Below are 17,560 nucleotides of genomic sequence, written 5' to 3'. Positions count from 1 at the left end.
GAAATCTAGACATTTGCCTTTTATTCTAAGGCATCTAGCTGAAAAAGACTTCAAGCACCAAATAATGAGACTTGAACCAGCTATACATACTCAGTGTGCCACCACAATTGTGCTGTTGTCAAAGTCTAATAATAGCAGGGATACTTTATGGGAACTGGGTGACTGATCGCTTCAGGCCCCTGACTTCCAATACAGCCATGCCCCAAGGAAAAGGGAATTGGCAAGAAGGAACCATTAAGCACATCCTTTCTACTGTGGAGTTGTATACTGCAGGGACTTTTGGGGCAGTAGTTTTGTGGTAACAAAAGGGGCACAACCTGTGAAGGTCTGCTCATTCCTGACCTATGAAGAAATACCTAACCAACGGAGAACTGGAAGTCACTAACACTGCAGTTAGAAAAAGTCTCAGAGATCATCTATTCTTACCAACTCATGTTTGATGAGAAAAACTGAAGTCCAAGGTCACAGAACAAATCAGTAATAAAGTTAGAATTAGAACCCACATCTTCTGGCTTTAATAAAACAAACAAAACAAAACAAAACAAAACAAAACAAAACAAACAAAACCCCAAACTCTACCATATGGATTTTCCCCATGAAGAAAATAGCCTTATATTTAATTTCATTTTCAAAATGCCTTCTACAACTAGTATTATAATTTCTATTGATTTTTTTAGGGGCTAAAAATGAAGGGAAATAAGAGAATGCTGGATTAAATGAGTTTTTAAAGTCTTTCCCCCCCACAATTATATGAACAATTCCGGTGACAATTGTTTCTTTTCACCTGATTTACAATGTAATAAATAATCTTAACTTCTAGATTCTTGATGTCAGTAGAGACAAAAGAAGAGTAAATGGATTAATGATATGACATCCATTAATGTCATTTTTAAATGGCTCATCAAAAGACGAAGATAAACTGAATTCATTTGGCAATTTTAATTTTATAAAATGCTTTCTGATTTTGGCCTTATAACAAATCTATCATGTATGTGCTAAAGGGATTATTTGTTCTTCCTAGTTTACAAATGAGGAAACTAAGGCTCAGAAAAGGTTGTATCTAGACCATGATCACATAACTAGTATATGCCAGATTCAGGATTTGAACCCAGATTCCTGAATCTTCCTGAATACATCGTACTTTGCTTTATCTGCTATCATTTTAAATACATGCTTATTTGGTGGTGGTACTGTGTCTGGAGCTCTGGGGCTAGACTCATGACAACCTGACTTCAAATCTGGCCTCAGCCATTCACTAGCTGTGTGACCCTGGACAAATCACTTAATCCTGTTTATCTCAATTTCCTCATCTGTAAAATGAACTGGAGAAGATATGTCAAACCACTCCAGGAACTTTGCCAAGAAAATCCCAAATAGGGTCACAAAGAGTCAGACATGACTGAACAGGAGGAAATAGTTATTTAGGAAGCCAAGTAAAAAAGCAGACACACAGGGCATTTGACTCACCATCCTGCCCCCCTCCCCACCCCAATCCCTTTACTGATTGTGCCTAATCCTCCAGGTTGGGTAATTTGACTCAGGGATGAATATTTTAAAGGGAACAGGCTGTCCCTAGGGAAGAAGGTTGAAGTTGTGGCTAGATCTATAACTGGATAGAGAGAATAAATGCTGAGCAGCTTTTTGGGGAGTGGAGAATAGGTGCAATGGTGGCAGCCACATCCTTGCAGGATTCTTCAGGACCTGTGGAGGGTTGTCCCATATGCACAAATTCCTAGTTATAAGCTCTGGTCTGCAGAAAAAACCTTTGACTAAAAAGCCATGATTTTTTAAAATGTAGATGTGTTAGAGTATTTGCTTACCTGCTGAGCAAAACTCTGCAAATATATCTTTGTCTGTTTGAGGCTTCCCTTCAACGTCAATATCCATAAGAGAACGCCACATTTCAGAGAACCTCATCCTTTTATCTTTTGGCATATATATTCCATGCCACAGTGATTTTATCATATAGTCAACATTAATCAGAATTTGCCCAATTCTGGTGTCAAAATAAGCAGAAGGCAGCTGGCAAGATGAGCTTTGATCATAATTAAATTCTAAACTGATGGAAGGAATTTGATTCAAACAATAAATTCCAATAGACAGCTCTCTTACGATCTGATGAACTTCTCTATAATCCAGGTTTGCATTTGGATCCACTGGTGCTAGCACGATTGCAGTAGAGAAACCTACACTTTTCAAGTGACTCATAAGTCCATCAGGAAGTTCTATAAGGGAGCGCACGTCTTCTTTTCCAGAGAGCCAGCTGATGACTGCAGTGGCGAGCAATTCTTGAATCTCATTTCGGTCATATTTTTCAAAAAAGGCACTGGCATTCCTCTTAACTGCCAAATTGGAAAGAAAGGTGGTTTGATCTGATTGGTCAAATTTAGCTAATCCTTTTTTTGGAAATCTTAACATTTTCTGAAAAGTTTTCTTTTGAAGTTCCTAGAATTAGAAACAAAGAAGGAAAACACCACAAAAATGACAAAGTTCAACAACATTATGAATCTGGATTTCTTAAGAGACAAATGTAAAATCTTACACTATTACTCATTTCATTTTAAAGATGATTTTTTTTAGTGATGAATTCAATCATCAAATGTCAAAATCAAATTTCAGTGTGACATGAATAAGGGATTAATTCAATATAATTCTCATTTCCTCCCTCTCATATTGCCTCTTGTGTCGGACACCCATCAGTCAGGACAGACAGTAGGCCCATAAACAATTTCCTCCCCTGGGAGGAAAGGAGAATTATGTGTTTGTGAGATTAGATTCAACATCATGGGACCCCAGTGAGGCAGAAGAAGTGAATGAAAATTATAGAGGATGGCTAGAGAGGATAGAATAATTTCTCAGAACAGAGAGGGTGCCTTAATTCAAAACAATGACTTGGAAAGTTTATGTATATAAAGAATTTAATTTGTATAAAGAAATTCATTTGTAATGGCTTCCATGCCAATATTCTTCAGTGCAGATGACTAACAACAAATCATATCATTTCACTTAAACCTGAACCCCACTAATTTCTAAGTGACTTAATCAATACTTGAGCAGCTTAGATGAAATATCTGAATTCCCTTTTGTTGACTCTAGAATATTTGCATTCCTTAGAAGTCTGAACTGCATACTGTCTTGTAATACAGTGTCTTTAATAGTAGTGCCCATGTATATAATGAGTATCCTTTATCGTGAAGGTGACATCTTTCAGTTGCACCTTTTTTTTTTGACCCTTAATCTTCTGTCCTGGAATACTAAATATCCATTCCAAGACAGAAGAGTGGTAAGAGGCAGGCAATTTAGGGGTAAGTGACTTACCCAAGGTCATATATATAGGACGTAGATGAGGTCACATTTGAATTCAGGTCCACCTAACTCCAGGCCTGGTATGCTCTCTTCACTGTGCTCTCTAGCTGACACCCCTCCCCCCCTTTTTTTCCTTCCATCATACTTTTAATGTAGTTTTTGAAATGAATATTCTTTAGGTAAAATACCAGCATCTTCAATATATAATTAAGAACTTTATTTTTTTGCTATTTCTTCATGGTGAAATATTTCCCTTCTTTTTTATACATGTGAGTAGAGTGTTTTAGACATAATATAATCCTTACTTGTACTCTGGAGTATGTAAATATACACAGTCAGAAAGATTGGTGTCAACTGCCTGGATTCTAATCCTTTTTTATGATTATGAATTGTGATGTACATTTCCTTAAGTGGAAAAGGTGACTATGGTTCATTTATAAGGTACAGGGCCATGCCAACTGGAGTATTTTTTTTTATTTTTACAGTGAAGTTATTGGAAGTTGGTTAGAACTAAAAAAAAAATCTACTTCAAGTATTTTGTTTTAATTATTCAATGCAGTCTGCTATGACCTCACCTCAATCCCAGAGCCATGAAAACTGGTCCAAAATACTTAAAAACTAGTTCTATTATTTCTTTGGATACTCCTGGTTGTTGACCCCCATTCTGGATAGATATCTCCAGTCCCCAAAACTCCCTGGCCAAATCTATGCAAACCTTGTAAAACCATAGAATGTTCCAATCTCCTTGTGCTGTTCAGGGGTACAATTCCAAGAATTATACCTGATGCCCCACCTCTTACTCCAGCACTCCTGTATTCCAGTGCTGTATGGTATCCTGAACTGCAATCCCCTTGCCTTAATTAAAGCTCTTGTTACTGCAGCTTTTTGCATTCTTTCATTTTAGGTTGACATATTGTATTTATTTTTGTGATCTTGTCACTGTCAGACTAAAATGTTTAATGTATGGGGGGAAAAGAAAAAAATCTACACTAATGGAAAGAAATAGATTCAGTTTTTATCGCTTGATAATAATATTCTTATCTGTAATTGCTTTATGCTTTCTATAAATATGAAAGCATATATTCAAAGCTGGAAAATTTTTCAGAAATGAAATGCATGGCTATTTTTCTATATATTCAATGCCTTGTTACATTGTTATATATTCAGATTTGTTTTTTATTTTTGCATTTCAGTTGTAAAACTCAATGTCAATTTTCAACTTCTGTACAACAAAAGTGTCAGGAAACATCTCAATTATTATAGTAGTATCTATCCAGCATGGTTACAGTAAAGCCACTTTTAAAAGCTACATCTCACACCTATCAAATGGACTAAAATGATGGAAGGAGAAAATGACATGTTGGAGGGGATGTGGAAAAATTGGGACACTAATTCACTTTGCTAGAATTGGGAACTGATTCAGCCCTTTTGGAGAACAATTTAGAATTATTCCCAAAGAGCTAAAAAATTGTGTACATTCTTTGACCTAACAATACCACTTTTAGATCTGTTTCCCAAAATGCTTAGGGAAAAAGGAAAAGAAACTTTATGTTCTAAAATACTTAAAGCAGCTCCCTTTGTGTTCACAAAGAATCAGAGATTGAGGGGATGTCCATCAATTGGGGAATGGCTGAACAAGTTGTGGTATATGATTATGTTGGAGTACTACTGTTACAAGAAATGAGAAGCAGGTTGGTTTTAGAAAAGCACTGAAAGACTTGTTGCATGAAATAATGCAGAATAAATGAGGAGAACTGAGAGAATGTTGCATATAGTAACAGCAATATTGTTCAAAGGGTAACTCTGAATGACTAAATTTTGAGAAATATGGTTGTTCAAATCAATTATGAAGAATTTATTTAGGAAAATGCTCTCCACCTCTAGAGAAAGAACGAATATACAGATGTACTGTATGGTTTCACATATCTAGCTATAGCAAAGGTCAGTCTTCTCTAATGTGGGACTGAGAGGGAGAAAGGGAGACAATTCAGAATTGAAAATGCAATTAAAATACTTTAAAAGGTGTTTTTTTAATTAAAATTCCCTCAAATTTCAAATAGAGGGATTATGGTTTCAAAATACGTCCTTGTCCATAACTTGCTATGTCCAGAATGGAACTCCAAAACCCATCTCCCTTCCTGCCTGCCTTTTACATAGAAGGAAACATACTCCTCCCATTCCCTCAGGCTCAAAACCTAGGGGTCATGCTGGATTCCTCACTATCTCTGGCAATCTCTTGCCAAGGCTTGATTTCACCTTTGTAACTGCTCTGAATAAGCTTCCTTCTCTCCTTTAACACTGCCTGCCACTTTCTAGTGTAGGTTCTCATCACCTTTTGCCTGAATTACTGCAAAAAGCCTGCTGGAGGATTTACCTGCCTCAAGTCTCTCCCCAGACCAATACATCCTCCATTTAGCCACTACAGTGATTTTTCTAAAGTGTCCTCAACCAAGAAGGAAGTGAGGTATTCCAGATAGTGAAGGAGAGGAAAGAAAGCATCTAAGGCACACAGTTGGAAATAATTAAACTTTAGGGTTCATTGATTTAATTAGTTTGATTTCTTTTGATGATGGATTTTAATGTTATTCCTAGCTGTTAGCCATGTCTATCAATTAAATTAAAACAACCTAGATATTTTCTTAGAAATTAAGTTACTTCAGGGAAGCTAGGTGACTCAATGGCTGGAGAGCCATGTCTGAGGATGGAAGGTCCTGGATTGAAATCCAACTCAGACACTTCCTAGCTCTGTGACCCTGGGCAAGTCACCTAACCCCCATTGCCCCACCCTTACTGCTTTTCTGCCTTGTAACAGATCCTCAGTATTGATTCTAAGACAGAAGGAAAGGGTTTAAGAAAAAGGGTTACATCTATCAGTAACAGCCAATTAATCATTTAACTTAATAATTTAAGAATAACTTTGAAGGAAAGAATAAGCTTCCTTAAATAAGAAGATATTTTATCGTAAGAAAAGGTTGTTAGAAATCTTGGTCTTTAATCTCCCTTCCTGAAGCTAGCTGCAGCCTTTGCAACCACCAAACTACAAGGTTCCTGGCATTGTATATCAAGACTGACAAAGGTTCACAAACTAGCAGTTACAACATATTGCAAAGTATAAATCACAAATTTGTAAATCTTCAACTTTCTTGTTAATGTGAATTGCATATAACATATCTTCTTGATGTACTTAATGTAATACCTTAAACTTTCCAGTAATGCGTCCCCTCTCTAAACTCTCAGCAGTGATACCCTACTACTCTAAATCACCCCCGCCCCACTTCTTATAAATTCCTTTTTCATCTAAAAAAAGGAGCTCTGTATATTATTTCATTGGTGTCTGAAATGGGAGATCACTTGCCATAATATAACATCTGGACTTCTATTAAATCAATTTTGCTCTGAATCTTGTCCTTCCCAGTCTTTTCCTTATAGGTAAAGAAATTTAATTTTAATCCAGTTTGGGCAAAAACAAAGAGGTGGGAGATGGCATGTCTTATATGGGTAACAGCAAAGTAGCCGGTTTAGCTAGAAAGAAATACAAATAACTTGCATGATGCTGCACTTTCACAGTTCTCTTAACACTGGTTACTTTTTCCCCCCTCTAGCTCCTCTTCTTATTCTATTCCTTAAGTCTACTTCCCTAGTATAACCACCTCTATGTAGATGACTCTCAAAATCCTCCAAACAATCTAACTATAGTCATCCATACCACAGCAGCCTGCTGGACAACTCCATGTGGACAAACTGCTAGCACCTCAGGCTCAATATTTCTAAAAATGAACTAATTATCTTTTTTACCTACCACCCCTGCTTTCAAATTCCCTAATTTTATTCCTATCATTGCCATTTCCTAAGGTTTAAAACTTTGAAGTAATTTTGCCTACCCTTCTTTCACTCCCAGTTAGTTGCCAAATTCTGCTAATTCTGCTTTTGCAACATCTCTTCTCTTTCTTCCCTTATTCCCATGGTCTTAGTTAAACTAATTGCATTTCGCCTACAGTGGGCATCTAGTTGGTTTCCTTATTGTCAATCTTTTCCCATTCTAACATATTTTACACATCACTGTCTGGGTAATCTTTCTAATTCAAAGCCTGGTTTCTGTTATTCCCTTGCCCTCAAACCTTCAGTGGCCACCACTGCCATTACCAAATAAATTTCAGAATAAGTACTACAGGGATAAGAAGTTTAAATGAGATAATATATATAAAGAATGTTGCCAGCCTAAAAGTACTATATAAATGTCAGTGAATTTTCTTGAAGCACAAGTTGACTATTTTTCTCCTCCTCCAAAAGCTTTTAGTGGATCCCTATTGGCAACAGGACAAAATGCAAATCCTACTGCTTGGCATTCTAGGGATTTCATTCTCTGGTTTCACCCTACCATTCACATAACTCCCTTCAAGCACTTTATGTTCTAGCCAAACTGGCTTACTTTCTGTGTCCTCAACTTGGCATCTCATTTCCCATCTCAGTGCCTTTGCAGAGGTCTCCCACCAAATCTGGAATGTACATCTTCCTCACCTTTGCTTCTTAGGGATTCTTCACTTTTGTTAAGGCTCAGCTAGATAGTTATAACAGAAAATCTATCCAGATCCAAAGGGTTTGGGGAGGCATAAAGTAGATGTTTAATAAATGCATGTTATTCAATTTCTTAACTAAATTGTTGGACCTAGCTCAGTTATCATCTCCTATAAGAAACTTTCTTTGGTTCCCCTCCACCCTACCCTAGACTGAAAGTCAATTCTCATGGCATTTTGCTTATAAACCTCCAACCATTAGTTGTATTTTAATTTGGATTCTAATTATTTAGGGATACTGAATGCTTTACTCCCACATGCACTTTTATGTTTATATTCTCATTATTACACAGGATGGTTGTTGGTTGAATTAAACAAAACTTTTTTGATAATTTATTATTTAAACTTTGTGTCACCTAATATTTTGTATCCTGATCTATGATTTTAATCTATGTAGGGAATTCCCCATGAAGAAACTCCATTCGCAGAAACAAATCTAGCAGCTTCTTAGTAACTTAGTCATGTCCCCCCCCCACCCCACCCCCCCCCGTGTGACCCTAGAAAAATCACTTAACCTGGCTTAGCTTCATTTTCCTCATCTGTCAAATGAAGATCAAATGAGATAATAAAATAAAATATTTTTGCAAACCTTAAAGCTGTATATAAATTCTTCTTCTTTGCCAGTGCTCCTGGAAGGTTAAGATACTTGCCCACAGGCATCCAGCATGTGTTAAAGCAGCACTGAAATACAGGACTTCCAACCCTCTCCTTAGCTTCTGTCTCATGGGGTGGCTGCAACCATAAGCACCTAACAAACGTAAATAAATACTGCACACTAGGAGCTTAATAAATATTTTGTTCTTTCCTATTTACTGATTTGGGAGTTTTGATAGGGAGGGAAATTGGGGCAGTCAGAGGGATCGTTGAAGTCTCTTCTGAGTGTATATTTTCTGGCACGGTTTATGAGCAGCCCACTCTGAGACGCCCTACTGGGGTGAGAAGGGCAGCGAAATAATCAGGCTAAGAGCATCATGGGGTGAGAAGGGAGGGGAAGGAACAGGGCAGAAAGCAACACCGGGTGAGAAAGGAGGAGAAGAAGCTAGGCTCGGAGCATCGCGGGGTGAAAAGGGAGGGGAAGGAACAGGGCAGAAAGCAACACCGGGTGAGAAAGGAGGGGAAGAAGCTAGGCTCGGAGAATCGCGGGGTGAGAAGGGAGGGAAAGGAGTGGGGCTAAGAGCATCCCAGGGTGAGAGGGGAGGGAAAGGAGCGGGGCTAAGAGCATCATGGGATGAAAAGTGAGGGGAAGAAGCTAGGCTAGGAGCATCCCAGGGTGAGAAGGGAGGGAAAGGAGCGGGGCTAAGAGCATCACGGGATGAGAAGGTTGGGGAAGAAGCTAGGCTAGGAGCATCACAGGATGAGAAGGGAGGGGAAGGAGCCAGGCCAAAGGCTCCCTAGAGATGGAGATAATTAGGTTCAGCCCACCACGTCCCACTAGGTCCACCTCGGCTTTTTCTTGGAGGCTTCAGGCAGGAAAAAGGGACGGAGGCAGGACTTGAGTTTCCCAGGTTCCCAGGGCCGATGGATCAGGCCGCCGCCCAAGATTGCCTGGTGAGAGGAGGGCGGGCAGGCCGGCTGCAGAGTTCGAAGCCGTTCCTGACTTCTAGTGTGCCCTCGCGACGGAAGGGAGCCCTGTCAGAGTCGCCCAACGCTCCCAGCTAGGGGTGCGCTGGAAGGGAAAGAGTCTGACCCACCCATGTAATCGTTGTGCTACTGGGTTGGACCTAGAAGGTAGAGGAGCCCAATTTTCATTGTTGTTAAATCTCCTCATTGGTGTAAGGAATTTCCTCACTGGGATTTCCTATACCATTGAAATTAAAAAAACAAACAAACAAAAAACGAACTAGACATCTTAGTGTGGTTAATATTAAAAGAACGATCAATAAGTATTATGTGCAAGGCTCAGTGGCGGGGTGGATTACAAATAAAATCATAAAGCACATGTAACAAATTAGGCAGGAGTGCTACTCAAGTATTGTTGAGTGGTGATGAAAATATTTTGGGGGAAAGATTATTTTAGTAGTAATGTGCAGCATGGACTAAAATCAAGAGACAGAAGGCAATGAGACTAGGTATGAAACTAATGCAGTCATTTATGTAGGGTGACTAGGGCCTGATCTGGGGCATTCATAATTAATAGTTCACAAGTTAGATACATACCTCACAGCTTAACAATGTATTTTCCTTCCAACAGCGTCGTGAAGTACTTGTAGTAAAAGGGATAGGTAAAAGAAACATTATGAAGAAACAAGTTTGCCAAAATATACAGATGGTAAACTTCCGAATTTCATGAAACACTAATAATTTGCTAGTTTGCACCCTGGGGAGTAGTAATTCTAAGCTTTTCATAATTTAGAAGAATTAGTTTATATTCTTAGCATTTTCTTTAGATAGCTGAAGTAAAATGAGGACTCACTTTATGTTTTCTTACAGGAGAAAAAAGATACCTGGAGAAAACTTGGATAGCAAAAAACAGCTATTGAAAGAACATCAATGACCACCAATTCCCTATAACTACTTTCTAATATTTAAAAAAAAAAGTTTGAGAACAATTTACATGCATATGGAGAGTGTTTCCAATGAAAATGGGAAGAGAAAGACAGATGTTCACAACAGACAATTTCCTACAGTAGGAGTTTCTCAGGATAGGAAACTGAAAAATGTATTACCATATGTGATTAAAGACTCTCCTCCAACAAGGAATCTCTTTTGAATATGCCAAAATCATCTAAGATTTCTTAAAAGAGGCAGTCACTTAGGTAACTGTTCATTGATTCTCTAATTTGTGAAGCACAGGAAAAAAACCAGCAATTTATCACTTCAATGGCAGAAATCTTTTAAGGTCCAAATGGAAGAGAGATTTCTTATTAATCCTACACATACTCATTTTCAGAGAGGAGACTTTAGAATAGTCTGCCTGTCAGATCTATAGATAAGAGAAGAATTCATTACTAAATGAGAGATAGAGAGCATTACAGGATAAAACATTTTCATTATATTGAATTTAATAGGTTTTGCACAACAAAACCAATGAAGACACAATTAGAAGGAAAGCAGAAAACTGGGGAAAATTTATATATATACATAGATATAATTTTAGTCTCTGATAAAGGCCTCATCTTTCAAATATATAGAGAACTGAGTCAAATTTATAAGAATGTGAGTATATTGGTGTCCTATTTTTCCACATTCCCTCCAACATGCCAGTTTGCTCTTTTGTCATTTTAGCCAATCTGATAGGTATTAGATGACATCTCAGAATTGTTTTGGTTTGCATTTCTCTAAACAGTAGTGACTTAGAGCATTTTTCCCACATACATATAGAAAGCTTTGATTTCTTCATCCAAAATGTGTATCTTTTGTACATTTATCGGTTGGGGGATGGTTCTTATTCTTATAAATTTGACAAAGTTCTTCATGTTTGAAATGAGAGAGCTCTATCTGAGAGACTGCCTATGAAAATTATTTCTTAATTTTCTGCTGTCCTAATCTTGGCAATTCTTTTTTCTTTTTTTTTTAGTGTTTCATTTTCATTTATTTACTTTTTGTGTTGTTATATATTCTTATTCTCTCAATTACAAGTAATAACAATTTTCAACATTGATTTTCTAGAATTATAAGATCCAAATTATCTCCTACCCTCTCTTTCCTACCCACTCCAGGAGATGGTAAGCAATTTGATCTGGGTTGTATAGGTGTTATCATGCAAAATGTACTACCATATTAGTCATTGTTGTAAGAGAATATTCACATAAAATCAAAACTCCCAAATAAAACCACAAATAAATTAATGGGAAAAATAGGATGCTTTCCCTGGAGTTGGATGGCATTCTTTGTCATAAGTCCATCAGAATTGTCCCCGATCATTGTATTGCTGAGATTAGCTAAGTCTTTCACAGTTGATCATTATACAATATTGCTGTTGTTGTGTACAATGTTTTCCTGTTTCTGCTTGTTTCACTCTCCATCAGTTCATGTAGATATTTCTAGCTTTTTCTTAAGTCATCTTGATCATTGTTTCTTATAGCACAATAGCATTCCATCACCATCACATATCACAATTTGTTCAGGCATTCCTCTATGGATATATTCCTTTAATGTCTAATTCTCTGCCACTACGCAGTTATGACAGATCAAATTGCTTGCCAAAACATCCCAATTCATTCATCTGCATTTTGTCTATTTTATTGATATAAGCATTCAGAGATATAAAATTTCCCCAAGTACTGCTTTGGCTATATTCCATAAATTTTGATATGTCATGTCCCCATTGTCAATTCTCTTTAATGAAATTATTGTTCCTATAATTTTTTGACCTACCTCTTTCCTAGAATTAGTTTCCAATTAAATTTTTATGTCTTTCCATGTACTCATGTTGATTATAATTTTTTATTGAATTATGATTTGAAAAGGATGCATTTATTATTCCTGCTTTTCTGCATTTGATTGTAAAATTGTTATGCTCTAGTACATGGTCAACTTTTGTGTATGTACCATATGCTGCTGAAAAAGATACATTCCTTTTTTTTATCTCCATTCAGTTTTCTCCAGAGATCTTTTAAATCTAACTTTTCCAAAATTTCATTCACTTCCTTTATTTCTTATTTTTTTGGTAAGATTTATCTAGTTCTGAGTGGGGAAGGTCAAGGTCCACCAATAGTATAGTTTTACTGTCTATTTCTTCCGTAAGTTTATTGAGTTTCTCCTTTAAAAATTTGGAGGCTATATCAGTTGGTGCATATATGTTAAGTATTGATATTACTTTACTGTCTATAGTATGTCATATCAAGATATAATTTCCTTATCTCTTTAATTAGATCTATTTTTGCTTTAGTTTTCTCTGGAATAACAATTGCTACTTTTTTTTTTTTGGTCTTAGTTAAAAACCAACATTCTGCTCCATTCCCTTACCTTTATTCTATGTGTCTACCTGCTTCAAATATGTTTCTTGTACATATCATACAATTCTAGTTTTTCATCTATTCTGCTGCTTCCGTTTTATGGGTGAGATCATCCCATTCACATTCAGTTATTATTATCTATGTCTTCTCTACATCTTGTTTTCCCTTTTTCATCCTGCACTTTCTTTTTCACTCTGTGGCTCTACACAAGTGTTTTGTTTTTATTCACTCTACCCCCAATTTCCCCTACCCTATATTACTCCCCTCCTAAACCCACCCCCTTCTTATTCCCCTCCCACTTCTCTATAGGGTGATAGAATTTTCTTCTCCAATGAGTTGGGTTGTGTCTTCCCTTTCTGAGCCAATTATGAACCTTTCAATCCTTTAATTTATAACCTGCTAAATTTGGTGTAATCCTGATAGTGGCTCCATGACATTTGAATGATTTCTTTCTGGCTGTTGACAGTATTTTCTTCTTGGCCTGGGAGCCCTTGAATTTGGCTATAATATTCTTGGGAGTTCTCATTTGGGGATTTATTGCAGAGGTGATCTGTGGATTCTTTCCAATTCTATTTTACCCACTTATTCAAGAATATCAGGGCAGTTTATTTTTTAAATAATTTCTTATGATATGATGTCTTAGGCTTTTTCGTGTTTTTTTTTTTAAACCCTTACCTTCTGTCTTGGAGCCAATACACAGTATTGGCTCCAAGGCAGAAGAGTGGTAAGGGCTAGGCAATGGGGGTCAAGTGACTTGCCCAGGGTCACACAGCTGGGAAGTGTCTGAGGCCAGATTTGAACCTAGGACCTCCCGTCTCTAGGCCTGGCTCTCAATCCACTGAGCTACCCAGCTGCCCCTGGCTTTTTCGTTTTTGATCATGACTTTTAGGTAGTCCAATAATTCTTAGATTGTTTCTCCTAGATCTATTTTTCAGGTCAGTTTTTTTTTTAACTGAGATATTTCATGTTTTCTTCTATTTTTTTCATTCTTTTGATTTGCTTGTTTCTTGATGTCTCAGGAAAACATTAACTTCGATTTTCCCAAATCCAATTTTTAATGAATGATTTTCTTCCATGGCCTATTGAACCTTCTTTTCCATTTGGTCAATTCTATCTTTTAAAAAATTCTTTTCTTCATTGAATTTTTGTGCCTTAATTTCATTTCTTTTCCCCAGTTTTCTTCTGTGCTTCTCATTTGATTTTTAAATTCCTTTTCTATGCCTTTCTCTTTGTCTCCATAAAAATTTTCTATGACTATGTTTCTTTTGCTATTTGCTCATTTCCCTAGCCTTTTTCAAAAACTTTTACTTTTATCTTAAAGGTGGTCTGTTTTCTGGGTAGAAGATGCATTTTTTTTTAACTTGAAATTTCCCCTTACTGCTACTTCTAGTTTTGCTTTTCTGCAAATTTCAGATCTTCCAAGGTGTTATGTAGGCTGAGCATTGAAAGCCACCTCCTGCTGCTGATACATTTCCTCTAGAGACTGCTGATAGTTTGCAGGCTTAGACCATGGTAAGCTACTTTATTCTTGGGCTTGGAACTTCACCTCAGGCTTGAATAGCCAAGTCCTTTGGGCTGCTAGCCTCACTGCAGGCTTTGACCATGGCTTGGGGCTTCAAGGAGTGCTCTGCTATTGGCTTAGTCAGGGTCCTGGGGGTCTCAAAGTTGGCTTATATCCAGGTTCAGAATCTGATACAGCAGGTGGGGGATGGGTGGGAGGCTCTCCTCTGTATAGTTTTACTTCAAGTTCCCCTATTTCCCTAGTGAAAGACCCTTTCTGCCTACCTTTCAAATTGTTTTCTGCAGGAGTTTTCATTCAGTCTTCTTGTTGGTTCTGTGACCCCAGGATTTGTTTTCCTGCACTAATTTTAAGGTTGGAGAGGATTTTCAGAGCAGTTCCAGATGTCCATTCTCATACTCTACCATCTTGGCTCTCTTACTCTCCTCATGTTTTATTTATTACAAGACATTTTTAATTTAATGAACTTAAATCTATCCATTTTACATCTCACGAAGCTCTCCATTTTATTCATAAATTCCTCTTCTCTATATAAATCACATTTCCATTTTTATCTTACCTTAGTGAATGATGTAAGATATTGGTCTGTACCTAGTTTCTGACAAACTACTTTTCAGTTGTCTTAGCAATTTTTACCATAGTGATTTCTTATTCCAAGATCCTAGATCTATGCTTTTTTTTCAATACCAGGTTACTCATAATCTTTTACTACTGTTTGTTGTATATTCTGTTCTACTGATCTACCTATTTCTTAGCCAGTACCAGATAATTACTGCTTTATAATACAGTTTAAAATCTGTTACTGTTAGCTCGTTACATTTTTTTGATCTTTTGTTCTTCTAAATGACTTTTTTTTTAGATCATAATTTTTGGTAATTTGATTGGGATTGCATTGAATAGATTTGTTTAGGTAGGATTGGTATTTTAATTCTGTTGGCTCTACCCATCCACAAAAAAATTTTCTACATTTAATTTGATTTTGTCTAAAATGTTTTATGTTTGTGTAGTTTCTGTTTCTGTAGGTATACTCCTAAATGTTTTATTCTGTGGTTATTCTAAACGAAGTAGTCTCCACCTCTTCTTGTAAGACTTTGTTAGTATATAAAAGTGCAAATTATTTATGTGGATTTACTTTATATCCTGCTATTTTGCTAAAATTGAGTTTCAATTAATTTTTTTGGTTGAATCTCTAGAATTTGTACATTAGCCATATTGTCTGCACCTTTGCCCATTCTATTCTTATTTCAGGTTCTTTCTTTTTATTGCTAGCTTTTCTAATACTATGTTAAATAATATTGGTGATAATGAACATCCCTGTTTTTCCTCTTATTGTGAAGGTTTCAAGTTTAATACCATTAAAAATACTTGCTGATAGTTTTAGGTAGATGCTTTGTAACATTTTAAGATTAAAAAAACCATTTATACCTATTCTTTCCAGTGTTTTTAAAAGGAATATTACATTTTGTCAATTTTTTTCTGCATCATGATTTTTAATACTTTTGTTATTAAAATAATCAATTATGTTGTTAGTTTTCCATATATTAAACCATTCATGCATTCCTGGTAAAACCCTGTGTAGTCAAAATTTTTAATTTTTGTGATACATTGTTAACAATCTCTTAGGCAGTATTTTATTTAGGATTTTTGCCTTTTTCATTAATGAAATTAGTATATAATTTTCTTTTTGTTTGTGGTCTTTCTCATTCAGGTATCAGTACCATATTTGTTTCACAAAAGGAGATTGATAAAATGCCTTTATTTCAAATAATTTAACACTGGAATTAGTTTATCTTTGAATATTTAGCAGAATTCACTTATAAATCAATCTGGTCCTGATGCCCCCCATCCCCTTTTTAAAGGAAGTTCATTTATAGTCTGATCAATTTATTTTTTTTAAATAGGGTTTTTTTAGATTTCTTTCTCTGATAGCCTAGGCAGTTTTTATTATTTTTGTAGACATTCTTCAATTTTGCTTACTGTTAAACTTGTTTGCAAATTTATAATTTGTTAAATTTGTTTGCAAATTATAATTAAGCAAAATAACTCCTAAAATTGCTTTAATTTCATTCATTGGTGGTCTATTCACCTTTTTAATCATCTTTAATGCTAGTCATTTTTTCTTTTAATTCTTTTTTAAGCTTACACTTATTTTAATTTTTAATTAATGAAAAAATTTATTTTTTAAGAAGCCTAGAATTAAACTTTAATTAGATAGAACTTCCTCAGAGTAACTCTGGCTTTGTCCCCAGGGCACTGAAAAACTGACATCCTGCTGAGAAACTGTTAATCCTTCAACTGCATAAATTTAGTTTAGCTCCTACTTAGAATAAACTGTTCAAGAACAAAGTTACTACATTCCTCTGAAAATCTTTGAGAACTCTTTGTGAAACTCAATTCAGGCACAAAATTCTTAGTTAAAATTCTGACATTTAAGCAAATGGTTATGGTATTTATTTTATGGATAATGTGCCTTTAAGTACCTTAAACACAAGTGATGTTTGCAGGATGCACTTGAGAGTTTCAAGACACACTATGTTTTAACTGATGTAGCAAATATTGGTTCAAAAGTGTGCTAATATCAATGCCAGCTTAAAATGAAAAAAGCTAACTAACTGTAAAGCAGTGGTCATCAAAACAATATGGGACTGGCAAAGAGACAGGAGGATCAGTGGAAAAGAATTGGGGTAAGTGAGCTCAGCAAGACAGTTTATGAAAAACCCAAAGATGCCAGCTTTTGGAACAAAAATCCACTATTTGACAAAAACTTCTGGGAAAATTAGAAAACAGATGGGAGAGATTAAGTATAGATCAACATCTCACAGCCTACACCAAGATAAACTCAGAATGGATGAATGACTTAAATATAAAGAAGGAAACTATAAGTAAATTAGGTGAACACAATAGTATACTTGTCATATTTTTGGGAAAGGAAAGGTTTTTAAGACCAAGCAAGTTAGAAACAATTACAAAATGCAAAATAAATAATTTTGATTACATCAAATTAAAAAGGTTTTGTACAAACAAAACCAATGCAACCAAAATTAGAAGGGAAGCAACAAATTGGGAATCTTCATAACAAAAAACTCTGACAAAGGTCTAATAACTCAAATTTATAAAGAGCTAAATCAATTGAACAAAAAAGCCCTTCCCCAATTGACAAATGGGCAAAGGACATGAATAGGCAATTTTCAGATAAAGAAATAAAAACTACAATAAGCACATAAAAAAATATTCTAAATCTCTTGTGATAAGAGAAATGCAAA

The 17,560-nt window shown here is 35.9% G+C and overlaps 1 protein-coding gene and 1 long non-coding RNA gene across 6 annotated transcripts in view; one reads left to right on the top strand and one right to left on the bottom strand.

Moving 5' to 3' along the window:
- Positions 1 to 9,482, bottom strand: part of ANKAR (ankyrin and armadillo repeat containing) — an 83,550-nt gene extending 74,068 nt beyond the window's left edge. For 4 of the 5 annotated variants that reach the window (XR_008911269.1, XM_007494496.3, XM_056794117.1 and 1 more), the window contains exons 1-3: positions 9,322 to 9,482; positions 8,470 to 8,628; positions 1,821 to 2,445 (exon numbers count right to left, since the gene is read on the bottom strand). Coding sequence is in view for 4 of the 5 variants with exons in the window: in XM_007494496.3 (XP_007494558.1) it covers positions 1,821 to 2,418 (598 nt within the window). In the remaining variant the exon portion in view is untranslated. The remainder of the gene's footprint in view (positions 1 to 1,820; positions 2,446 to 8,469; positions 8,629 to 9,321) is intronic. The other variant, XM_056794116.1, reaches the window with a different exon arrangement.
- Positions 9,136 to 10,576, top strand: LOC103096083 (uncharacterized). The gene is made up of 2 exons (XR_467752.3): positions 9,136 to 9,608; positions 10,311 to 10,576. It is a non-coding gene; the product is annotated as an uncharacterized LOC103096083 (long non-coding RNA).
- Positions 10,577 to 17,560: the final 6,984 nt, after the last annotated feature.

This window comes from Monodelphis domestica, chromosome 4 (genome assembly GCF_027887165.1).
Source record: "Monodelphis domestica isolate mMonDom1 chromosome 4, mMonDom1.pri, whole genome shotgun sequence".
Lineage (NCBI taxonomy): Eukaryota > Metazoa > Chordata > Mammalia > Didelphimorphia > Didelphidae > Monodelphis > Monodelphis domestica.
Note: the sequence above shows the minus strand (reverse complement) of the source record. Positions and strands in the feature narration are given on the sequence as shown.